This window comes from Diadema setosum, chromosome 16 (genome assembly GCF_964275005.1).
Source record: "Diadema setosum chromosome 16, eeDiaSeto1, whole genome shotgun sequence".
Taxonomy (NCBI): domain Eukaryota; kingdom Metazoa; phylum Echinodermata; class Echinoidea; order Diadematoida; family Diadematidae; genus Diadema; species Diadema setosum.
Window position 1 is genome coordinate 6,754,871 of NC_092700.1, and position 27,290 is coordinate 6,782,160.

At 40.5% G+C, this 27,290-nt stretch overlaps 2 protein-coding genes across 2 annotated transcripts; one reads left to right on the plus strand and one right to left on the minus strand.

Moving 5' to 3' along the window:
* The first annotated feature begins 3,733 nt into the window (after nt 1–3,733).
* Nucleotides 3,734–5,724, plus strand: LOC140240143 (coiled-coil domain-containing protein 127-like). The gene is made up of 2 exons (XM_072319950.1): nt 3,734–3,860; nt 5,195–5,724. Exons 1-2 carry the CDS (start codon nt 3,734–3,736, stop codon nt 5,668–5,670), a joined length of 603 nt encoding a protein of 200 aa, XP_072176051.1. The 3' UTR covers nt 5,671–5,724.
* A 7,657-nt stretch (nt 5,725–13,381) lies between these two features.
* Nucleotides 13,382–26,701, minus strand: LOC140239421 (NADH dehydrogenase [ubiquinone] flavoprotein 1, mitochondrial-like). The gene is made up of 13 exons (XM_072319260.1): nt 26,464–26,701; nt 25,138–25,208; nt 24,354–24,437; nt 22,592–22,740; nt 21,708–21,841; nt 20,378–20,442; nt 19,824–19,928; nt 19,082–19,207; nt 17,991–18,223; nt 16,280–16,433; nt 15,997–16,051; nt 15,495–15,604; nt 13,382–14,764 (listed from the first exon to the last, which is right to left on the minus strand). The coding sequence occupies exons 1-13, from the start codon at nt 26,507–26,509 to the stop codon at nt 14,678–14,680; spliced, it is 1,419 nt and encodes a 472-aa protein (XP_072175361.1). The 5' UTR covers nt 26,510–26,701; the 3' UTR covers nt 13,382–14,677.
* Between the last annotated feature and the right edge of the window lie 589 nt (nt 26,702–27,290).

The window sequence follows — 27,290 nt, forward strand, 5'->3', positions numbered from 1 at the left end:
AAGCAGTCGAACACATCTCGACAAATAACCTCTATTTACAAAGACAATATATGATTGGTTCGTGTTGCTGCCTTTTATTACTGTAGACCAATCACGGATAAGTACAGACATAAAAAAGTAACCCTCATTCATTATCATCCTCCCTTGCTAATACGGAAGTGATTCTGAGCCGTGTGTGCATGTAGCGTGAGTTGATTACCTGCGTGTCGCAGTCGTCGTGTGCTTCTCAGTTGCCTGAACGCTGTACACCTGCATGACGTGAAGGTACGAATGGTATGCGGCGAAACTCTGTGGGAGCCGCCGGTAGGAGAGAGACTGAGTGGGCTGATGCCGCTGGCTGAAATGTTCGAGTCAGGCACGTGAGAGCGATCTGTGCCGTGCATCCGTGCCAAAAACAGCAGGTATGATGCATTGTGATGTGCGTAGAAATCCTCACATTGTACATCCTGCAGTAGCAGATTATAATATTCCATGGCATGGCAATTGGCATGCAGTAGTTTTGATAAAAATCACTATCATCAGATTCGAGTGGATTCTTCCATGCAACTGTAAACAGCCTGATGCTAGCTAGGTGCTTGCATCCCATTACTGCAAACATCATCAACGATCATGAAAATAATAAAATTTATAAATATCACTATTAACATATGAATATTCTTTTTGCTCTTTCTGCATTCCTTGTTGTGAATTGAGCAAAAGTCTTAGGGTGGTATTCTGAAAATCTTCCTAAGTTTCTTCCTACGGGCTATTAAAGACAGTTTCTTCCTAAAAAAAAAAAAAAAAAAAAAGTCAGAAACTTAGGAAGTGCCTAACGTTAGGAAAGACAGAATTGGTATTCTTAAATTTCTTCCCAGGCACTTCTTAATGCAAATTAGGCCATCCTCATTCCCGCCCACGTCCTTTCTTAAGCCAATACGAAATGCCGTATCATAAGGAACCAACCAATGTCACAATCGCATATTACTATGACGTCGTAGGGTCAAATACATTTGTGCGCGGCATGTCCCCTTTCTCACTCTCACAGAGCTACCAAGTCTCACGCATTCTGCGTGAGACTCAAGCATTTAGGGGCCATCTCACGATCTCATGCATGACACCCATTTTTCACACGCATCGCCATCGGGCGAAGTCTCCAACTTGGGCCTATAATAATGAGCATATAGCTCAAAAGATCAAAGTGATAGTTGCAAATGAAGGTATATTTCCCTTTTGCCTTTCAAAATAAGTAAAAAATAGTCACTTAAATATGCACCTGATCGCACCATTAAGAGCTAAACATTGAAAAAGCTCCCTACCGTGGGAGGCCACAGGGGGGAAAAAACCCCTCCCACACCCTCGCTCGCGCGCACATTAGCATGCCGAGATGCCGAGTCATGATAATCTCACTCATAAAATTTTTTTGAACTTGGCATCCATGCTCTCATTGATTTCGCGCATCAAAGTACATGTGCGCGCAGTGACTGACAAGCGCGCCTATCACGATGCTTGCAGTTTGCTATTCTTAACAACGTACTTAGGACAGGGGTGGAGCTTTCCTAAATATTTTCCTAAAATTCTTTCTTAAGTGCATTCTACTATTTCTAGAATACCAACTTCTTCCTAAGTCAGAAATTTGCATACTCCCGCCCCTTTCCTAAGTTCCTAAGTCTAGGAAAAAAGTTATATAGGAACTAGCCTTTTGTCAAGGCCCTCTCGCTGTATGGTGAAGAGAGCCCAGCTGAGTGGGGTTGCGTGAGGGCCTTTTGAGATCTGCTTCGCATCCTTTTGTTAGCCCTTTGAATTACCGACTTTTGCTCCCCGATTTCGGGAGCAAAAGTCGGGGTCCAATCAGCGTGTCTGTCTGCTCGAACCCGATTTGAATAGAGCGAATGCACGCCGCTGCCGCAGACCTCACAGAACTCTACACACTCTCACAGAACTCTACACACAGAGTGTGTAGAGTTCCTTGGCAGACCTCCTCGGGTGGTCAGTGATGCATGCGAACAGGCATGACCACCAAGGCTGAGGATGCGGGGAGCGCGCCATTCCATTGGTTGACCGGAAGCCATTAAAATGAGTATTCAGAAGGGTTCACGTGTCATGAATAATAATGTGTGAAGCAGATCTCAAAAGGCCCTCGCACTGGCGCGCTCGGCTGGGCTCGCTTCGCTCGCCCATTACAGCGAGAGGGCCTTGACAAAAGGCTATATAGGAACAGACTTAGGAAGAAACTTTGGAAGATTTTCAGAATACCACTTAGGAAAAAATCCTGACTTAGGAAGAAATTTCTTCCTAGAATGATTTCAGAATACCACCCCAAGACTCTAGCGTTCCTTTTAGAATGTAAAGACAGTGGATCCGAAGCAAAAGAATATTATGATTAATCAGAGCCGAGGGGTGAAGGTTGCTCAGGTGTGAATTTTCTTAAATTGTCTCCCTCTAAATTACACATTTATAAAATTTGTGAGATCACAACTGCTGATCTGTAAATTAAAATAAAGACAGTATATAATTGTTGCCAAAATTTTCTGTGAATGTTCACTTTAAACAGCTAGAATAACCTAGTTCAGCCTCAGGCTGGTTGGATGAACCCAAACAAGCCACACACAAAAGGCACCAAAAGGTTATGCAGCTAACGTTTTTTATACTGTTACCTGTCTCTTTAATTACGATGTACCTCCGCCAAGGGAGGAGGTTATGTTTTCGTTACCGTTGGTTTGTTCGTTAGTTCGTTTGTCCGTGTGGAAAATAACTCAAAAAGTAGTTAACGAATTGGGATGAAACTTGCAGGAAAGGTTGAGAATGACACAAGTAACAAACGATTAACTTTGGTAGTGATCCGAGAATTTTTGGGGAATTTATGAAGGATTTTTGATATTTTGGCAAGTAGGGTCAATGTCAGTAGCTCATGGGATCCGTATCACAAAGGGGATATTCATCTCATAGAATCTGTTCAACGTAAGGCAGCTAGATTCTGTATGAATGACTACAAACAACAGAGCAGTGTCTCTCAAATGCTAAAGGATCTGGAATGGGACACCCAGGAGAACAGGAGGAGAACTTGGAGACTTCAACTACTGTTCAAAATCATGAATGGGGAAGTGGGAATTGATCCCAACATTAGAGTTAATGACTGAGGGGGAAGAACAACTAGAGGGAACAGCAGAAGAATCCAAAGAACACTGACCAAGAAAGATATGTACACAAGTACTCATTCTTCCACAGGACAGCAGTAGACTGGAACCTACTTGACAAGGAAACAGTCACATCTACATCCAATACAGTCTTCAAACAGAGACTTCAAATGTGAAACACTTTTCCTGCCCCGCACATAAACGACCATACTACTAAATTACTAGTTATAACGTTGGTGGAGTACATTTAGTTCTGAGTACATCGATGGAACCGGAACAGAAACAGAAACAGAAACAGAAACAGTTCTAAGCCATTTGTTTGTTTCTGGTCACACTCGCAAAATACATTTGTGAGTTGTACTTGTAAATAAGATATCATTGACCAGAATTCTAGATGAGGTTAAATTATGTTATCACCAACACTTCACAAGATTGAATGAAAGTCTCATTAACCTTTCAAATATTTTCAAAATCTCACTGTACATAGAATTGTGATATGGGGCCTACAAGTCTATAAACTTTTTGCATATGACTACAGACCCTTTTCTAATTTCATTACAAATACAATCTTTCTTTACTGTAACAGACATTTTTCTGTCTTTGTCGGCCGTGAAGCCAGGATGAATGTCATGAACGACCTCAACATCCCACCCGATCCCCCAGAGACCTGGAAGGCCAAGCTGAGTCGGATCGTTATGGATTATGTCCTCCCCTACGGAGTCCCATATGTCATCCCAATCTTTCTGGGTAAGTTGGTGCCAGAAAATTAATGAAGGAAGTACTACTGTACAGGCTGTTATTTTCGCGAGGGTTTAATTTTCACGAATTTCGCAAAACACAGTTGGACCGCGAATTTAACAACACGCGAAAATGTTGCCATGCGCTAGGGTAATTTACAATAGCCTCGATGTCAGTTCGCAAAAACAACATCTTGCAAAAATGCCTGCTACCTCCTCATTCACGAAAATATCTGTACGCAAAAATAACAGCTTAAATACAGTAATATTTATTGTTCATTTTTCCATCTGTGAACATGGCTGGATAGCCCATATTCAGCTACACTAAGCTGGTCTTCCATGGGGTCCAGTTGGATGTGAGGTGGGACCAATTCACCGGGTTAAACACCCTGCTCTTTGCGATGAATGAATGAAGCGGGATCTTTTACGTGCATGAGTTGTGACTCTCTCATACACGGGACCTCCATTTTATGTCCTATCCGAGGGACAGAGTGTTTTGCCTCTTGCTAGAGGGGACGGTATGCTTACACACAACTGCTCAGTCCAGACTCGGGTTCGAACCCGGATCGCATGATCGTGAGGCAGACGCGCTGCCGACTGAGCCAACTCACCGTTTATACTTTGACTGCGTGACATGAAGTCTGTTTAATTGGGACACTTTACCAGAAAGCATAATGACATCGTCATGCAGAACAAGAAAACCTGTTAGAGAACTGCAAAGAACGAGATAGTACAATCATTGTCTGCTAGCTTCAAATTTATTGTATTGTGAGTGGAAGAGTCCGTGCTGGTAGAAATGTAATTGTACAGACCAGAAATGAAGTCAAATTTGTGATCATTGATTCAATGACAAATTTTGTGAGTCTTATGATTCTGTAAGCACTGAATAGGCACTGTTGTGATTTACATCTTGCATTATAATGTACCAGCTATTCAAGTTTGGGTATTCCTTTAAGTGCTAAAACCACTACATGATAAAAACCTAGATATCTTTGTGATAAAATGCTTACGTCAACAGAATTGCAGTTTTGATCTTATAATGTAAAAGGAACAGTGACACAAACCTTTAACTTTATGTTGTAGCTACTCTTGCAGTCTGTAGAGAAACAAATTGTGGTTAAACAAATTGTGGTTATTCAAATTCGTTTTATTTCCCTACCCCCCCCCCCCCCCGAAAAAACAACAACAGAGAAGTTGATGTGCCTTTGAAAACATGCCATTGTAATGCACTCGGTATATATAGTAAAGCAGATGCGGGACATATTTGATACAAAATGCTTTTCATGGGACAGCCTCATTTCTTGTTGAATTGTTCTGACACCCGCAAATCTCTTCCAACTACAGCCTGGAAATATACCAGACCTTCATCTGCAGGAACTGAGGAAGATGAGACTGAATCTCTGAGGGTGCGATTGGTGGACATGAAAAAGCAGCTGAAGAACTTCCAGGGCCACGTGACCAACGTCGAGTGTGCCGAGCTGCGTCAACTGAAGCAGATTGACCACGACCTGGACAGGATCTCGAAGATGCTGGTCGAGCGGCAGGACATTTTCTGCAGTCCCATCCGCCGCCGGGAGCTGCGAGAGAAGGTTGAGAGGGACCTGCGCGACTTCGCCTACACGCGCAGCTACGAAAAGGACCTGCACCTCTACCGTGACCTTGAAGACATCCTGGCCAGGGACCAGCACTGCGGCAGGACTAAGGAGGAGAACGGGTGCCTGATGTGGGTATACTTGGACCTGTGGCGGACCAAGACCCGCCTCATGGCACAGGACAGGGTTCTCAGGGAGGTGAAAAAGTACCAGGCAGAACCAAAATGACCCAGCCAGGACTGAGAGACAGACTGGTCATGTCCTCCTCAGGGGGATGACTTGCTACGGTGTGTTGCCTATGTTATGGTGCCCAAACTGTCCATGCTATTGCTACATCCAAAGTATATGATAGCACGGACTAGTGCAGTCACTTTCTTTCCTATTGAAGGTTCGTGGCAGGAGTCAGTTGGTGAATACGTACGAGCTGCAATCAAACTTTGACTCGATCAGAAATTCGACGAACCAAGCCTCCACTGTTGTGTTACAGTGCTCAGACTGCCAGTGTAATCTTGATGTCCCAAGTAAGAATGTGGAAGCAATTAGCTGGTATTAACTTTTCTCTATTAAAAGTTTATGGCAGTAGACAGTGTGACTAGTGTGTCAGCTAGGTTTCGACAAAGCCAAGAATGGCTGAAAAGGGGGGGGGGGGGGGGAAGTGTCATTTCAGAACCAGAATATGGACAAAAATTGTTAGTGGCATATTTCTGCTGCAAGAAATGACAGTGCTGCTTCCGTTCATGCGTGTGCTCCTTCCCCCCCCCCCCCACCTCAATTTTGATGATTTGGATTGCATTGTGTTATGCATGCCTTTCTCTTCATATTTCCCTGCAGTTTTACATGGAATCATACTATTAAATGAATAGTTGTGCATTCAACATCAGAAATCGAAGTTTCCAAAAGGAAATTTCCAAAAGGTAAAAACAAAGCTTCATGCACAGGAAGTTAAATTGGTCTTTTGATGGATATCACATTGTAGGAAGTACAGGATATCCTTCTGAGCTGATGCACGTTTTACAAATCTATTTGATTGCCCAAAATTAATAGAGAGCAAAGTCTACTCAACACATTACTCTTGTCCCCTCGCCAATGATTTACCAGTGGCTTGCTAGGGGCTTTCGCCATACGGACTGCTAGATTTACTTTGTGGGTACCAAACAAGAGAGGGGTGCATTATCGCCATCAGTTTTCAGAACTATGAAATAGTTAATTGGGACTGGGAGAGACTTTCATAGTCTAGACTACCTCAACAGTGTCAAAAACATATGAGATCACATACAATGTATCATTCAGTATTAAGTGAATGCGAACCTCACAGGTGCTCAGTATGCCAAAACCAAACCAAACAAATAAGCAACAACCCTCCTTGTCAAGTACTATACACATGCTTTGCTGAAGCCCCAGTCACACAGTGCCTATGATGGGTTACGTCCGCCATGGATAGATACGGATGTGTGGACGCAGGAGGACACAGCATGGACGCAGGCATGTAGACATAACTGCCTGTAACAAATCTGTAAAGAAACGCAAGATGATGGCGCCAAGCGTGTGTAATTTTGAAATGTTCAACATTTCGCAGAGGGACTGCACAGATGCAGACTTACACAAGTAACTGTAACTAATCGTAACTCTCTGTAACTAAATGTAACTCTCCGTAACTGAATGTAACTCTCCGTAACTGAACATAACTATCCATAACTTGGACGCCGACCTGCAAAAAATGTTACATCCTGTCAATCTGCGTTATTTGCGTCCACCGTAAGTATCCAAAATTAACCGCAAGTGAACATATCACAACACTTTATAACGTCCACTTATGAACATTTACGGACAGTTATGGAAGATTCAGCGAACAATTGGGTCCTTTGATGTCTTCCGTTTTCCTGGGTAACAGATGCTTTTAGTTGAATGAACCTCCGCTCCATGAGTATCGTCTTTTTCTTCCTCCTCCTCCTCCTCTTCCTCCTTGCCATCATCATCCGCTGTCTAGACTGGGGGTCTTATCCTGCGCCTGTCAGGATCAGCAACCTGTTATGAAAAGAAGCAGGGAATGCACAATAATCAATATTATCCAATCATCGTGAATCAGATTATGAAAATCAAAATCGCAAATCAACTCGTCTCCCTCCTTCGGGTCGACCTGACAAAAAAAAAGAACTATTGTGATTAAATGAACATCAAGTCATTTAATGGCAAAATAAAAAATCTAATAATTATTTACCTTGCTTGTTGGTCTGGAGGGTTTCGTATGAATGTGGGAGAGTAAGAATTTGAAGTTGCTGTAGGTCGTCCCGTCCGACTCTGTTATTCTTTTTGTTCCCTCGCTAGTCTTATGCAGAGTCTCCTTCCCCACGGTATCTCTGACATATTTCACCCACTTTCGAGGTTTGAGGACTGTGACACCTAACTTGTCTGCCTTCACTGCATAGAGGGAGGGCATTACAATGTCCTTTGGGAGAGTAAGAATTTGAAGTTACTGTAGGTCATCCTGTCCAACTCTGTAATTCTTTTTGCTCCCTTGCCAGTCTTGTCGTGCCGATTCTCCCGCCCCACGGTATCTCAGATATATTTCACTCGGTTTCTAAGTTGGAGGACTGTGGCACCTAACTCCTAGGCCTTCACCGCATAGAAGGCATAAAAGTGTCCTTTGTTCTTGTGATCGGGGTGCTGAAAATAAAGAGAATGCAAAAAGCATTTTATTGGATAAATTTCTGTCAAGACAAACAAATAAGTATTTGTGCCATTAGCATGTATGTAAACAGTCAAATGTACAATGAAAGAATGAAAGAAATGGAGGAGTTTATACCTTAGTTCATGATAATAGTAATAATGATAACAAATTCCTATATAGCGCATTTCATACTTGAAAGAATTTCAATGCGCTGTACAAGTTCCAGCATAATACAAAATGTAACAATAAAAATTGCAATTTAACAAATACAATATATTACTCTACAATCACTATTTCTTATACCATACATAAAGGGTCAGAGTTGCTAATACCTCTGACATAATTACATTAATAAGTTCGAATTCAACAAACATATGCTATTTTATAGTACATGTATATTTAAAATAATCATAGAGTTCTGGCTTTCTGGGGAGCCAGTCATGTAGATCATCCAGTTCATCAGAAAGATGACAGGTGGACACCTTTGGCTTCTTCCTTTTCTGCCTTTGTATGAGGGCCTCCGTCTCATGGGCCTCCTCCTGGGCCACATTCTGCGCCTCCCCCCGAACATCCTGGACTACCTTCTGCGTCTCCTCTTATGCCACATCCTTCACCTCTTCGTGGGCCTTCTCTTGTGCCATGTTCTGTGCCTCTTCATGGGCCTCCTCTTTGGTCACCATCTGGGCCTTCACTTGGACATCTGGCTCGTCTATGAGAGGAAGGAAACATAACAACAAAAATGATCAATGAGATGAATATGAAGAAAATGAATGAAACTGGGCATGAAATTTAAACTTGAAGTAAAAATCACAAAGAAATTTTGCAGCAAAAAGCTATATATTACAAGCATTTGAGCTTACCATGACACATTTCGTTTTCACCTGCAGTGCCTGCCTAGTTCCATCCTAGTTCCTGCCTAGTTGGTCTCCATCAATTGTTGGGGGTTCCTCCTGCATCTCTGTCTTATCTTAGGGGTGACTGTTGCCTTATTGCCCACTTCAGCCATCCCCTGGCCCTACCACCTTGCTTCTCGGGGGAAACTTTGGGGCAGTGACTAGCATAACAGAACCATGATTTCTCCATGCATGATTTGTCATAAATACACTGACTGAGCAGGGATCGTCAGAGAAAACCACATTGCGCATAATTATTCATAACAATCTACAGCTAACTTTGCGTAACTATCTGAAAATATCCGCAACTCTCCGTAAATATTCCCAACTCTCCGCAAGTGTTCAAAAGTATTCGGAAGTTTACACAAGTCGAAAGAATAAATTATGTGTCAGTTCGTCAGATCATCCGCAAGTGGACGCAAGTATCCGCATCTGGTCGTGTCTGTTCGTATCGCCCACATTTTTTCCTGTATGTTTTGTAAAATTTTCTGGTGACGGCAAGGATTCGCTTGAGTCCACAGAAAGAAAAAAAAAAAAGAAAGACTCTTTTTAACGTAACGCCAGACACAGAGCATTATGTGACTGGGGCCTGAGGATAGACCAGTAGATACGATCCAGTTCTATGATTGGTCTCTGGCTTAGGCCTAGAGACCAAAGCTATTACACTGCTGACAAATATACTCAGTTTGCGTTGAAGGAAAGAGAAGCAGTAGATCGATATGGGATGATTACACGTATATCCTCTTCTTAGGACCAGGTACCTTATTCATTATCAATAAAAAAAACCAGGAGGCTAGGATCATACAGTGCACTCCCGTTATGACGAACACGGTTATAACGAAATTCCGGCTACAACGAAAAAAAATTCAAGCCACAACATTATCCACTATATGTATTTTGATTGTTTCTTTGTTCGGTTATAACGGAATTTGGATGTAACAAACGAAAACTGCCGGTCCTGAGGACTTTGTTATAATGGGAGTCCACTGTACTGGTCCCCTGCATGTTGAGGTATGTGTACAATACACCACAAGGAAATGCTCTGTTAAGTAGTGTTCTTCTCTTTGTGCCAAAGGCAGCGTGCAGAGAGTGAGGTGTTCAAGGTTAGGAAATGTCAGGGGAACTTGGGGATAAGGGATGTTACTGCTTCCACCACACTTCAACGCTGCATGTTTTTGAGGGTCATGATGACCAACGACAGGAATTGATGTATTGTATATGTTATGAATGGTTCGTGATAGAGAAGACTGATTTAAAGTTGAAGCTCCTCAACCAGAATTAAGTGTAAAAAGACCCGAAGAGGATCATTATGAACTTTTGTCTTGTGCAGAAGACCTCATATACGTGATATGTGTGTGTGTTAATTTTGTTTGCATCTTTTTTTTTCCCTCTTTATTTTTTTTTTTTATTTCATATGAAATATCATATTATGTCAGCACTGGGCATCCTTTGTTTTAAGTTTTGTTTTCTTTTGTTACCTATTTTGTTTGGGGCTTTTTTCTTCTTTTTTTTTTTTTTTTTTTTTTTTTGCAGTTATTTTTTGTGTGTGTGTGTGTGTGAGCCATGACTGTTTTATTGTGCACTGTATTAAATGCTTTGTACATGTAATCTGTAACATTGCCAATGACTGTGCAATGTAATTCATGAATCTATCACGCATATTACCAATCCATTACATGTGGTAATGACTTTCGAAAAAGAGAAGTATTTGGACATGTGTGTGTAGGTTGATGATTTGCCATCTTGCCCTGCAATATTCTGTTGTTATTAATTCCTTGTGAAGTTAAAGGTCGATTTTTGATGAGGTCAATAAATTTCTCCTTAGCCTCTGATGTAATCAAAGTATGCAAGGTTTAATATAATTAGATGGTACGATGTACTTGCTGTCAAGTTGGGCATATGCCAAATGTAATGTCTACACTACCTTCCCTGGGGGAAAGCAAAACAATTGCCTCACAAGGCCATGGCTATTTTTCATCAATTTCTTGGCAAAGTATCCAAGGAGTATTCCAGTTTCATGCTAATACAATGTACTTTGCTTTCATTATTCATAATACTGTAATGAACCGAACATGTTTTCCTGTAATTCATTACCTTTCCTTCGACTGTCGAAGGTATGTTATAGTGACTTGTACTTAAGTTCAGGTTCAAATGTGAATGTGAGTTGAATGATGAGATTTCTTTCAAGTAAACCACTGCTTTATCACTGCCACATACAGTATAGCAAATACATGTGTACAGTCGACCTCGCACAAGTCGAAAAATCACCTAAGTCAAAAGTCTTTTCAAGTCTTTTCTTTAAATTCTAATAATTTTAATCCCTCATAAGTCAAATTTTCTATAAGTCGAAGCTATTTCCTCAGTCCAAATAGATGTAGATACGGATAATAGGCAAGGTAGACTGTACCACTGTACTTGTAACAGGTATCGGCGATGTTTAAGTTTCATGAGAGAAGTTTGTAAATTTTGCAAGTTTCAGATATATATCATACATCTTTGTGTTCATATAAAATCTTGTTGATGAGTCAATGTGATGTTTTCCTTCCCTATTCTATCCCATGTCCTGATTTTCCATTACTGCATTTTAATAACTGGTTTCTTTTTTAGTAGGCCTACTATGTACTTTTCCAGTGAGGCGAGTACCAATTATGACGAGGTAAAAATCGGCAGTCCCAGTGCCCTTGTTTTAACAGGGTTTCCTAAGTATTGCATTTCTGATTGTGGACAAGTAAAGCAAACATACATGTATATCTTTGTATGTAACATGGTGCAGTCAAGACTGTATTTGATTCAGTATTAATGGCAATACGTGTACATAGTTTCAATTTAATTCCTGTACTAGCTTAATGTAGCAGAAATTTACCTGAACACACATATAACATGTATATGATGCTTTCCCATAGTGCAGTGTGAAGAATCTTTGGCCTAAATTCACAGATGTCGTTTAATTTACTTCAGTCATTGATAAACAGGCATACCTTGCACACGAGCTGTACGTGTATTATGTGTACGGTATGTCATGCATTTATTAGTGGATGTCGGAGGGAATATGTGATGTGTCTGTCACTCACATATTATATGCTATGGAAATTTGCATTATCCATTGATCAGACTTAAACCATCTTTGTGAATTGGGCTTTCTGTCTGCAGATGAGATGCATTATTATGTAATGCAATAAACTCACATATCCATCATATCCATGTACAGTACAAGAATCAGGGCTTTGTTTATTTGTGTGTGTGTGTGTGTGTGTGTATGTGTGCATGTATTGGCGTGTTTCATGAGCATGTGCATAACGTGCATTCTCAGAAACTTGGATTCACGTGGGGATCTTGTAGAGTTTTACTCAAGGCGGCCGTGCATACATTTCACACCAGGCACATACATTGTACTAACATTATGCCAGAGTATCTAAAAATTAAAAAGCGCCCTCATACGGCCCAAGGGGTAGAATGCCCAGTCTGTATATTTTAGTGCCTGTATGTAGGCCACGATTAATTTGTAACATTAATTCACACTCTTCAAATGGGGAAACTTTAAATCTTTACACATACATATCCTCATTTGTGTGGGCACCCATACTCATTAGGCCTTATTTTTTTCTCCAATTAAACTAAATGTAATTATCATTTTCCATGGTTTTTCAATCTCAATTTGAATAGTCAATTTATGAAAACAAAAATAAACCTGATTTTCAAAAGCAATAATGGAATAAGAACAGGTACCTTGAGCACACTATCATATCCCCTGTTGAAGCCTCTTACAAGAATATGTGTATGTGTGTGTGTGCGTGTGTGTGTGTGTGTGTTCATCCCATGGGGTCCAAGTGTGCTTTACTTCTTTTTGTCTCTCTATTCTGCAACCTTATCACCTCTCTCCCTCTGTCTCTTTCTCTCTTTCCATGTCTCATTCTATCTCTGGTATGTCTATGTATCATCACTCACTACCATTTCTACCCAAGGTTTTCTTTCCATTCTGCATAATACACTCAGTCAGTTCTGATAAGACATTTATCCGATCTGAATACAATCAACATGAAAGTGTTTTGGAATTGCACTCCTTAAAAAGAAGCCAAATACAAACTACATGTGTTTTTAACACAATCTGTCACTTCACAAATCCACTGAACTGAGGAGCAAATATTTCAATTTTCCAACTACTATGTACATGGACATATGTATACACAAATTGCATGGAAATCAAACCCTCCATAATGGAGAACAGTTGCTGTAAACAATTAAATCAACTAGACGCTGATCTGTGGAGTCTTGCGAAGGCATGACGAACGAATAATTCCTTACCGAGAACCCTCACTTCGTATCAAACACACCATCACAAAACAAGAGAATCTGAACATAAAACAAATTCACTGGACAATTCTGTCATTGAAGTCGGGATACAACACCCGCTTTATTTGTGGACCTGTTGAATTCACAAGCCACTGGCTCTAGACAATAAGCCAGATTCACCACAACCAGCACAATATGGCAACTACACTGAGTTTGCCCTTCAGAGGTATTTACACGATATAACTACTAAAGATAATCCAATTACATAATATTCCTACATGACGAGGTTGGTGGTGTAAACATGCTGCAATACAATGTACATACTGACATTTTATTGGAGTAGGAGAATTTTTTTTTTCTGTTCAAGTGTTTTGATGTACAAGAGAGTGTGTTGTGCCTGTGTTAAAAGCGGGCATCTGTATATGCGGGGTGCATGTTTAAAGACATGCCCTGATATTGTCCAAGCCAACAAAATCATACAAACACTTGTTCAATGTGGATCTGGTTTTTCACAGTTCATTTGGCTCAGAAACCATAAGCTATTATGTATAACAATGATGGGAGAACGGTGTCGGTCACTGCCATCTTGAATGGCTAAATTTAGGATGAACAAAAGCAAAAACAAGAATAGCAAATTAAATGTATTAACAGGTGCAATCCACTAAGTACACATCTTGAATGGCTTCAAACATTCAAAACTTTCTCCCTGCCCTCATCATTCATCATGGGAGAAGTGTTATACTTATTAAAATATGATTTATAATTACAAAGATTTGGTTCTGAAAGCATTTCAACACCAGTCCCCATGACAATATCCACATGGTACATTATCATTTTCATTGCTTTGAATCAAATCATTGGTTTTCCCATGGCAATCACTCGGTCATTCTCGTGATGGTCAAATGGCAGTACATGGAGACTGAAGAAATTTTAATGACTTTCAACAAACATTTGGGGCAGTTCACACACAAATCAGGGGAGCGGCAAACTTGAGACTTTCGCAGAGAACCGTATGATGTGAATGGGTACAGAACAAAATTTATGTGAGAAGACATGTCATGGAGGGATAATGGAATACCCATTATCTATAAATATGATAAAACAAATAGTGGCTAATGTCCACATCACACACTTGACCATCAAAGCAAGTAAGGATTGGGTGTTGTTACCACCCCCACTATTTCTGACCAGTTGTAATCATGAATGCTTCATTGATGCCTGCCAAAGGTCATTGTAAATCGAACCTCAGCAATACGTCCTCTCCATAACTAGTCTCCCACCAAGCTGTTTTGCCAAGTAAGTGATGTCGAGTCAAAGCCCTCTGTTTCAATTCAAAGCCAAATAAATGCCTCAGTTGAGACCTTTGGATGGGCGGCAGAGGTCCTTACGCTGTAGCCGAAGCCTTCTGCTGCTTCTCGTGATACTGCTTCATCCTGGCCTCCAGCTCTGGGCGGTAATGGCGGATGAGACCCTGGGAGATGAAACATTGACAAGACTTTCAGCATCCATGCAGAGGCACAAATCTTAAGGTGAAATTCATGGAAAAATATTCATCATTGTGTATCTGCCTTCCACTGTCCAGGTAGTATTTTAAGGGCGAGTTTGTGATGCCAACTTCTTCATTCGGTAAAGCAGAAATATCTCACACAGATTTAACACAGAAATATGATTACTGTAAAACGAGGAATGTTCGCATACATTTTAATTTCGCTAATTTCGTAAACGGCAATATTCGCGAAATTAAAATGCAGGCGAAAGTTCTTGCCTACACAGTGCGCATTGGATGCCAGTGGCAAGTCACAAAAATTTCATGCTGCGAGAAAGGCCGTCGGCTCCAATTCGCAAAATTTTCATGCCGCGAATATATCATGTTTTACAGTATTCTTCAATGATTCTAAATTATATTTTCATCAATGTTCGAATATTTATGCAACGCTGAAGACTGGTACTGGTCCAACGGTCCCAGAGCAGTAAAAATCACTGTTGGACCAGCAACTTTTCAGGAATTGCTGAATTTACTGGTCCAACATGATAGGTAAAATAACTAACAGTATCAATTTCTCAAAAGAAGTCAACCATATTTCAGACAACAACCATGACTTACTACAATGCAGGATCACTGCTGAGCTTAAGATGTGGTTCACTGGTAATTTTTCTCATCTCTGGCAAAGAAGATGCGCACATTTGCAAATTTCTCTCACCTGTACTGGCCAGGCGGCCCCATCTCCCAGAGCACATATGGTGTGACCCTCGATCTGCTTGCTGAGTTCATACAGCATGTCAATCTCATCTGTCTTGGCGTTACCCTCCACTAAGGATCAAACAGGACATGAGAAGTAGTGTGAAAGACTGTACAAAGTGGAACATAGACTGGTTTGCGCTTTCATTGAAAATATAGCAAATCCAAATAAAAAGTCCACATCTTGGAAACTACATAGCTTAACATTAGCCAAATCAGTAGTATTTTAGGTATTATGTACTTTAAATACAAATTAGAGGTAGTTGATGTCAAATCTCAAACTTCAAGATGTGACAGAACACTTCATCGTTTCTGTTCTCTAATCTACACTTCACAAAGTCTTGCGCAGACACATACAAAACACACACACACACACACACACACACACACACAAACACACACACCTTAACATCACACACACCCATTTGGAATTATTGCACTTCTAGTCTTCGTTCCAGACTTACCAAATCTGTTCATGATCTTCAACATCCAGCCAGTTCCTTCACGGCATGGGGTACACTGTGGAGAAAGTATGTCAACATTAGTTAGCTGCTAGAGGAGAGTTTTTGTCATGTGACAATACATCAGGGGATATCTACAGGGTTTTTAGTCATTTGTTGTCAATATTGTTTTTCTTTCCATATTCCAATTTCTTTGGGGAAAAATGACAGTAATTACACATCTCCAAGAATTGAGACCATGTCCACAATGCAGATAACAAAAATCAAAACGGCCTCAATACCCTACCTGGCCACAGCTCTCGTGCTTGTAAAACTCGATGAGTCTGGCAATGGAGCGGATGACATCGGCCTGTTTGTTGATGACGATGAGGGCAGCCGTCCCCAGACCAGTTTGGGCTTCAACCAGAGCGTCAAAGTCCATCAGGACGTCGTTGCACACACTGGATTTTTTTCAGCAAGAAATGGAGAGGAAAATGTGTAAAGATTGGTGATAATCAAGCAATAAATTGCAGAAGAACCTTGTTACAATCAGCTGCTTGGGACCACATAGAATTTCCATTATGCTGATTTTTCGTTATGCTGAAACAGCACTATTCACAACAAACAAACAAAAAATAACAGAGATAATCAAGCACTACTCTCACAGTCATCTGAATAACATAATCAATCTAACACTGATTCTCACTACACCTGTACTATTACATAACACAACAGCCTGTCTATCTAATAAGCCAGTTCAGGGTTCCACTTTGAGCATGAGCAGAAAAAGGTCATCAGTACCGGCAGAGCATGTTGGTTTTTTATTCACTGAGATAAGCATCTGTGATGTAATGATTATTCAAGTGATCATTATGAGTGGTGCTTGCCAGCACATCCACCTGACAGCAAAAACGGAATTTGACAATATCAATAGAAAAAGATTGTTAATACATTCAATGAGAAATAATGAAATGGATGCTTTCAAAAGTGCTAACTGATGGATCATTCTGGTCACTTGGTCTACGCAAGTTCATTCTTTGTTTGAGCATGACTGCTGAATTCCATAAATTGTTACGTCGGGTAAGCTGAAATACCTTCTCTCGCTTGAAAACTCGTGGAGTGCCTAATCAACTAAGAAAGAAGACAGGTCATTTGTACCGATGTGCCCATGAGCTAACCCCGAACTGGCTTATTACTTTTGTTTCTGTTTTTCTCTTTCTTTACTTCTTGTTTATGTTTGTAAGTGCCAAGCATGTTATTTCCCAAAGTGACAGCTAGGTTCAAATATACAGCAGAAAGACCTGGCTGGTTATTGGTTATACTGTATGACCAAAGGGATGTAATATGATAAAGCTGGAACCTACTAATTCCTTTTCAATAACCTTCAATGGCTCAACTAATTTAAGTTTCCAAATGACAGTATTGGCATATCAGGAAGGTGGTGCCGAAGTTGAACTACGGCAGGAGTGATGATGTGAAAAGTTCAACAGTGCATTCACTGCCTATCAAAGCATGAATTTGAGATAACTTATCAGCACTCTCTTTTCTTGTTATGCCACTAGGCCTCAATAAAGCAATGGCATGGAAAGCGTTTAATATATTCATTCATGTTTACAAAGCACTTTCAACAATTCAGGCTTTGAGTCAACATCACAGCTTTTTCAAGGCCATAAAATACATAATTGCAACAGCTTCATATCTACTGTGAAACAAGGAATGTTCGCATGCATTTCAATTTCGCGAATTTCGCCAGAGCCAAGGTTCGCGAAATTAAAATGCAAATGAAAGTTCCTGTCTACACTAAACGAATTGAATATTAGAGGCAACTCGCGAAAATGTCAAGCTGCAAAAAAGGCTGTCGGCTCTAATTCGCGAAAATTTCATATCGCGAAAATATTGAGTTTTACAGTATCTAATACAAGGTCAATCCAATAAATTCATTCCTATCTGTGATCAGCAACAAATCACTGAGATTGAAGACAGAGAAAGCCTAATTAAACTAAATGACTGCTACTCACTCTTTAGGTATAAGAGGTGTGGAGGATCCACCGGGGATGACCCCAAGGAGGTTGTCCCAGCCCCCTTCCACCCCACCGGCGTGCTTCTCAATGAGGGTCTTCAGGGGGATAGACATGGTCTCCTCAACGGTGCAGGGGTTCACCACGTTGCCCGAGATGTTGAAGAGTTTGGTGCCAGAGTTGCGGTCGCGGCCAAACCCAGCGAACCAGGGTGCGCCCCGCCTGCAGATGATCTGTATCGGAGAACATCATGATAATACTTAAGTGATTCCCTTGGTCAAACAGAAACATCTACAGGCTATTCACATGGGTAATTAAAGCACTGGCGTGAACAGCAATAGGAAATGTTTGCATGCACATCCACACTTTATCATGGATTGTTTAGTGGCTCCATGTGTTGGCACCCACAAAGAAAATCAAGAATGTGTACATACTTTTACCATGACAGGTTATTCGTTTAAGAGTTACGAGTTCGATAATTCAACTGCAGGAGATCACCTCAAGCAATAAAGTGTTGTACACCAGTCACTGCATCATTAAATTCAGGAAGCTTCCTGGAAGTCAGCTGCAAAATGCACTGTGATGTTTCTTCCCATGTATCAGTGTGTATCATCAAGAAAGTGAGGGTAATTGAGATACATCCTCTGTCATCTACTAAGCACTCCTTTGCTTTCACTATCACTGTCTGCATCATAATCACTATCAGTTTCATCATCATCATCATTTTCATCATCATCACCATCACCATCATCATCACAAGCATCACCTCCACTACCCTCATCATCACTCACATCATGATCACCTCCACTTTCACCACTATCACCACCATTATCATCACCACCACCACCACCATCATCATCATCATCATCATCACCACCACCACCATCACCACCATCATCTCAATTAACACCATCATAATCATCATCATTATCAACATGACCTAAATCAGCATCATCCAGTTACCTCATATCCCCTATATTCTGCTGCCAGTCAAACAAATCACATTTTGTGCAGTAACTCCTCATTACCCAAATCACATTATTGCTATCGTGTACAACCATCTGTCTGTTTCCATGAAGTGGAATACTTACCGGCGCCACGGCAACCGTCTCCACGTTGGCCACAGTGGTAGGGCATCCAAAGACACCAACATCAGCTGGGAAGGGTGGCTTGAGGCGGGGCTTCCCCTGCTTGCCTTCCAAACTCTCAATCAGAGCCTGAAGAGAGGGAAATTGAATTACTCATTTTCACATGAATAATTTTTTGCACTCAGCCAGGTTAGATGAGTTTCGCATGTGTTTTCAATTCCGCAGAAACAAGACCGAACTACTGGAACATATTGCAGCAAAAATAAATGTGTGCTTTTATTTTCATGTTTCTAGTCTCTGGTAGCACATATGCATGAAAATGTCAACACTGCGAAAATTTCAGAACACAGTCAAATGTAACTTTCTTCTTTCTGTTACTACACATAATCACATGAAAAGGCAAGGTACTTTATACAATGGGCGAGAGTTTACGCTCTTTCCTTTATTTCTGCTTATTTTGCCACAATTGAAGAGCAGAATAATTTGATATCCATAATGCACATTCTTTCACAGACATCAAAATATACATTCAAAATAGCATAAAGAATACCGATGCATTTTCCCATTTAGGATAGAGTTGAGGGAGATGATTTGAAAGTAGGCTAGTTAGCACCTCTCTCTCTCTCTCTTTCATTTTCTTTTTCTTTTTTGTCTCTGAGGTAGTGTTCATTGATGGGGGTGTCCCTCGAAAGTCCTAGGTTTAAAAATTTGAAAATATCAATATGGACTATAAATCAAATCTTACCGTTTCCTCTCCACAGATGTAGGCTCCTGCTCCCCTGTGCATGTAGACATCAAAGTCATAGCCAGATCCACAGGCGTTCTTCCCGATGAATCCTGCCTCGTAGGCCTGGCATGGACAAATCAAAGCAGAATTCAGAGTATAATTCCTCCCCTCATCATGCACCTCCCCCTACTTATCAAATGCATTATTAGTCTAATGTCTCTTCACAATCCAATTACACTGCGATTGTGACAATCTAGCTCACTTTCCCATACGATTTTAGCATTCTTTCTACGATGTACAGTATACAATTTCTCCAGAACTGAAGAAGGCTTTGTGTTCACAAATGCAAGTTAATGTTTAAAAATTACATGACCACTAACAAACTTTTCCTTGATAATAAAAAATGACCACAAATGTCTTTGCAGGTGTTCGCAAACAGTTCATTCTCTAGATAACATCACCATACATGGAACTCTCAGTTGAAAGGCATTTACACCACACAATATCTGCGAAACTTGAATTGCCTCCCTCAAACAGACAAAATGGTGAAAGATCTTTGCATCACTTCTTACCTCTTTGATGGCAATTTGCATATTGGATGCTTCATTGTAGAATTCCCCTCTGATGTATATGTAGGCTGGAAAGATAACAGAAAAATGAGACTTATCAGTAAGCATGTACCCCTTTCACATCTCCTTCCTTCAATATAATACAGAGTGTCTACACAACAATATATTTTGTGTCCTCATTGTCCTATATTTACTTCGTACTGAAGAATTACGAAACTCAAATCTACACTCCATATGTATGACATTTAATTTTCTCTTTCCTCATAAAGTCATTGAGGGGTTGGCTATGGTAATCATATCAATCAATGTCCCTCATAAAAATGAGACAACCAGTACATGTTGGTACTTTCCCAACATGTTTCAGATTATGGGTGATCGGTATCTTATTCAAAGGTTGATGAAAAATTTATATTTTTTAGGAATGCTTCACGGTGGATGCCACAGCTTAACCCTAACTAGGCCGGGCTATTTAGGTAGATCATAGAGCCGGGGGAGGGCCTCCCAGGCCCCCCCTCCAGATCTCGGCCGTCGACCGCGCAATCACGACGAAAATTGGCACACACATTGCCTATGATGTAATCTAAAGTACTACGAAGTTAGATTTTTTTAAAATTGTCATTTATGCTAAATTATGCTAATTTATGCATAATGATGCATGAAATCGGACAATTTTGCATAAATCACTAAATAAAGCTCGAAATGGGCACATTTTTTTGTGTAAATATTCTTTTTAGTGTCCTAAGCAAATATAAGAGAAAAAATTGAGCTATCCGAAAAAATTTGTTAAGTATTTTGTTTTTTAATTTCTCATGTATTTCTTTGTTTTTTTGACTTTTTTTTTTTCATTGTTTTTTCGATGAAACTTGTCCGCAACATTGTTCCGAACAAGAAAATATGTTATTAATTGATTTTAATCAATAAAACCCCCAAATAATCATGCTTTTATGAAATTTGACTGTAAACACAGTTTCCATTGAAATTGTACACGAATTCACGTTTTTGAGCAATTTTTGGTCCGACATGCATGTACATATTTATGCGAAACTTCGGAACCATGTGCCCGGGCATCGCAAATTTGGTGTCAAAAGATGCGGGAGACTCGACAGAAAAAAGTCATGAAACGTCGCGGCGATAGCTTTTCACGTTAGCGATACTTCGCGCGGAACGTCGAGGGGGGGCCTCGGAGGCCCCCCCAGGCCTAGTTAGGGTTAAGAGTGAAATATCATACTTTGATGTCCTCTAAAATATTCCATAGCAGTCTCTCACAAGTTAGGAGGCTACAGTACAACAAACTTTGGGTGTTACACAAGTTCTGAGTCCAAATCTGACTCACCCGCCCTGGCGCCCATGGCTCTGCCAGCCACCAGACAGCCCTCGACCAGCTTGTGGGGGTCGTGTCTCATGATCTCACGGTCCTTGCACGTCCCTGGCTCACCTTCGTCAGCGTTCACCACCAGATACTTGGGTCTAGGGGGAGAACGGGCAGCAAAGAGAATGGTCAGTTGAGTTTCAACAAAGCCTTTCAACCTATTGAGGGCGAGTTCCGAGTTTACGCGGGCAGGTGTTTATGTGAAATGCGTGTTGTAGCAAAATCAGTCTGTCCTCGACAGGTACAGCAACTTCAGCACAGCCATACTACCAATTCCACTCCCTGTACTTGGACAATTTTCCAGTTTACAATTTATCCCCACCCCCCTCCCCCCCCCCAAAAAAAAAAAAAAAGAAAGAAAAAAGTGACAAGTGTTAAGTGACAAATTTCAGACAGATTCATGATCATAACGACTTTAATCCATCCAAAGATTACAGAATATACCAAGTCTTCTTCATACTTGCCAAACAAATGCAAACACAAAAGCACACACTGCACACGAATAAATTACACACAATACAGACACAAACACACACACAACAAATCACCTACAATGTCTACAAATAAACAAACACAGATATCTGTACAGAAAAGTAGGAAGTATGCCAGTGAGTCATTTTCAATTTCTCCACTTCACACATCTCCAAACACAAAGAACAGTCACGAACACACCAGCACAAAACCATCAATATACTTATCAATACAAACACACAAAGACACACATTGGAATCTCATGAGAAGTGTGGAAAGATTTCATTTGACTCATCTTCCATTCCTCCCCACCCCTTCCTGTCCCTCAACTCCCCCCCCCCCCCCCCAACCACCACCTCCACACCCTATCTCCTCACCTGCCATCTGAGGGCTTGTTCATGAAGCCCCATTTCATGCCAGTGGGGAAGCCCGCTCCACCCCGCCCCCTCAGACCGGAGTCTCGGATCTCCTTCAGAATCCAGTCATGGCCTTTGAGTAGGATCTCTTTTGTCTTGTACCAGTCACCCTGCCAGGAAGAATAAGGTAGTTTTAAGTATGAAATGGACAAGGAAAAGTTGGCTAGGAGACATAGCTCTAGCTGTCTGACTTGAACCCAACTATAAAAATTCTGAGTTCTTCTGTTCAATAATATGAAGCAGCAAACCCTCAACATCATTCAAACACTAGTTTCTGCTTTTCTTTACTTGTAATGCCACATGTCTTTTTGAAATAGACCAACAACTTCAGGAGCATATTAAGTGTTAGAGTTTCTAATCTATCAAATGTATAATATGATACTTGATAGTTTGTTTTGTTCTGGGTATTCTACTGTCAACAAGGTTTGGTCAAACATTCATATGCTCTGGTAATCACATATTTAGGAAGTCATACCCATCATTATCAATAGCCTGACAGATATCCACAAGCGATGCTACATAGTCGGCCACAAGTCTCAAAAAAGGTTTTGCTGCAAATCTTCTATGTACTAGCTGCAAGACTTTGTGTTGGAAGGACACCAAGTTTCTGCCTAACAAATCCATGTCTGTCAGCCAAGGGCAGCCAATGTTTGCTCCCTGCTATCAGAAACAAGACATCTGTTATCTGGGATAAAACCTAAAATATAAGGAGATATCACTTTTTTTTCTCAATAAACCACAACTGTAGACAGTTTAATCTAGAAACAATTTTATTATAAGTATTGTTCACATTTCATATATTAAACAGTACATGACACTGATTATCATGATAAAGACTTTTTACATTGGTTCTTTCTATCCTGAACTCACATTTTAGAACAATTTTAAGCACTAAAGCTGGGTTTTTGTGTCATCTGCAAATGGTAATATCAGGACATATTTTGCTTAATAGACCTTATGCATATGACGTCACACGGTCTTACTAACTGAAGGGCGCCCTCCCTCAGAGGGCAAGCGATGCGTTGCTAGAGTGTGCTTTTACACGCGAGGCAATGGGCATTTACACACAACATCGGTGTTTCTTTTACTGTCTTTTCTATTGCATGTAATCTACAGCCCTAGATCGGGAAATTCAAGCTTGTATAGGAAAATCGACATTTGATGTATGCATTGCACTCACCAGGTTAATGATATATCCAACATTTTGGCACAATTTTCATGAAAAAAGATGCAACTACCAGCGGTCGTAACAGCTCATCAAACTACGAATCCCTTAGCCAATCACATGCGAGGTAGATTTCTACGTGTTTTTTTACTAAAACACGTACCTCGCATGTGATTGGCTAATGAAATTCAAAATGGCGACATACATTCAGCGAATGGCGATGTTGCGCTATGGATACAAATTTCTGCGATATAACCTAGGAATTCTGTAGTTGCTGTGAGTATTTCGATTGCACAATGTGAGAAAATTACCCAAATATTGCTGCATAATGTGTCATGTCATGCCAAACTTGTTTGATGGTAAAAAAAAAAAACCTGCCACTAGCCTGGGGACTGGCGGCGAGTGAGGCCATCGCCGCTAGCGTGCATAGGAAAAGCACATAACTAGCTGCACGCCTCTGCGATGTCAAGGACTTCGCTTGCCCTCTAAGATGGCGTCGCAAGAGGTTGTCAAGCGAGTGATGACGTCAATGCATAAGGTCTATACTTTTGTACTTACCCTGGACATGGCACCCTTCAGCTTCCAGTCATGCCTGCCATACAAGTTGGTGAAAATTCTGTCCTCGTCCTTGAGCGGTTCATTCTGAGCACAGGAAGTGAAAAAAGAACACGGAACGCTAGCAGACATTGCACTTCTAATGGAAGGCTACAAAATTGAAAAGCATTTGGTTCCTTACCTACTCAAAAAATATCCACACTGATTGGGAATGTTTCTCATTAGGACACAGAAACAGCATAGGATGTTTTGGTTACATTTTGGTTTTCTTATGTTCTTCTTTTTTTTCTATAAAAAAATGAAGACTTGTGAATTGTATCAAGAGTATATCAACAGTGTAGAATATAATTTCTTGCTGCTCTTTTTTTTTTTTCTTTTTTCTTTTTGAGTACAGAGTTCCTCTCCTAAGTATTTCTTTACTATCTTTTCCTCTTTCAAATACCAACACTGAAAATGGAGCTAGACAGACAGCATGCTATCAACAAGATAAAAGGAGATTTTCCAGCTTTTTAATTTGTTTGTTCGTTTTTATTTTAATATGATGTAATCTACATATGTATACATGTAGTTGCCAACAATGATCCTTGTACAGTACTCAAGGGTTCCTGAAAGGAATTGAGCACAGAAATATGCTGGGAATGCATACTTTTCTAAATTGCTCATTTGTGCTCTCAAATATTCAATCCCTGCCATACATACAGGAACAACAACCATACCTTATAAGATATTACCTGGTCGCCTCTAAACCACAGATGAACTCATGAATATGGCTGGTTAATATACTTACACGGTTGGGATTTGCACTTCTTGATGCTGACGATGTAGCAAAGCTACATGTTGCTTGAGTCTGTAACCGACCTGCAATGTTGAAAAATAATGTTGAAGGAATATATGCAATGTTGAAGGAATATATGATTACATTAAGGAAACTACCATACTCGTCGACTTAATGGAGAATTTTTTTATGAGAGGCCTAAATTTAGTAAGGATTGTCTCAAGTACTCCCTCTACGCTCGCACTATTCCAGAGTGGAACCTACTACCAGATAGTGTGAAGACGGCCCACAACCTTGACAAGTTTAAAGCAGATCTATTCAATATAAATGTGTTTAACATAACCCAAAAAGCTCACTTCAAAATTTAATTGCAGCTGCTGCAAATGACCCCGACCACTGTACCGTGATAGCCCACCACGGCGTTGTGTGCAGTATACAACCAGAACCAGAAGTCAGAACCAGAACCAAAATACAAAATACACGGTTGACCACAAATAAACTGCATAATTCATATCTCCTCAGATATGAGCCACCACATTACAGATTACGATCAATATTGCAATAGCAGCTATAACACCTGTTTCACTCACAATCTGTGTTACTAGATCTACCTCTGCCAAGATTATTTTTTTGTTGGTGTTGGTCTGTTTGTTCGTTTGCTTGTGACTTGTGTGATCTGGTTCTGGATCTGGTGAGATACTGCACAAACTCCACATCAGGGATATAAACGTGCAGGCGTGGTCGAGTGAGCGGAGTGTTTATATTTTGTAATGTGCTTTTTGGATAATTTTCCCCAAGTCAAATGAATGTAACTTCCGTTTAAATGAGTTTAGGCTGGGAGCTTCTCTGATATCCGGTGGAAGGAGATTCCATCCAGCACAGGTTCTCGGGAATAAAGAATACTTATACAGTTATAACAATCTTTTGATGTTTTTAACTTTTTGAAGACAGACTGTTGTTGCCTTGTTGTCCTGCTGTTTTCCAGTGGACTTGATTGCAGATGAGACGTGTCCAGAGCATTGAAATTGTAGATCTAGACCGATTTATAGCATGTATAGAGTAATGTCAGTTGTAGATTATCATGATTATTCCTTTTTGGACAAACTGGTTTCGATAATTCACAGAGTTTTTCGTAGACTTGACATTACACTAATAACTGCGTTCAAGCTGAGTGTCTTGCAAGTTCTAGTAAAAGAAACAAGTTAAATTTGTCGTGAAAGACTGAAACTTTTGAGGCTCCACTCGGCCTTGGATTTATGCCGGTAAAAATCATGCAACGACAGTGTTGAATCGAAGAAGGTATTTTGACTGTTTGAAAGGAAAATGAATGTTACTCACCTAATCCTCCTCGAAGAACCGAACATGCCCGACTAGGAAGAGCCATTTTGTAGATATAGATGTGCCCAGAAGCTGTTCTGGAGTCTTATAGACAACATGCACCTACACAGTTTGATTTTGTTGTGATTTAAACAAATTACACAACTAAAATCTACGTTCGGCCGTCACACGGCGGTACACGGTGTTACAGTATGGTACCGTACGTGTGCGTGTTATGGCGATGGCGAGGCCATGAGCCAGGCTAGGCTACCGGCTTAGTGCATTACCAGTGTGTGTGGCATGCAATGGAGAAAGTTACGTATCCCGTGAAGGTTCGATGTTACACAAACTCCGGACATTTCGACTTTTGGCCAGAGAGGGCGCTTTCGGACTAAAACCAAAAACTGGACGGACGTGGCATACTCGACGTACTAGTAATCTCGCCGCGCTTGCAGGCTGCTAAGTTGAGGATGCTTGTCATGAGTATTCAGGATGAACAAAAAACAAACAATCAAACAAAACAAACTAATCATGATTAACAAACAATGATACATAAATAAATGTACAAATGAATAAATAAATGAATATATGAATGCATATAAAACAAAAAAGTGGATGAATAAATAAATGAATGTAGAAATCCTGTGATTAACACTGCTTTCTACCTTCTTTCGTTTTTCTTTCCTTTACTTTTTTTCTGTCTTGAATTCTTTCTTAGGACCTATACACATTTTCCTTTATTCTTGACTCTTTCATTGATTGCTTCGAATCTTTCTCGGTTATATCTGCACGATTTCTGTCGTAATCTTAATTGTGTGGCCGCATGCCTCTGGTCATATTCTGCTGAT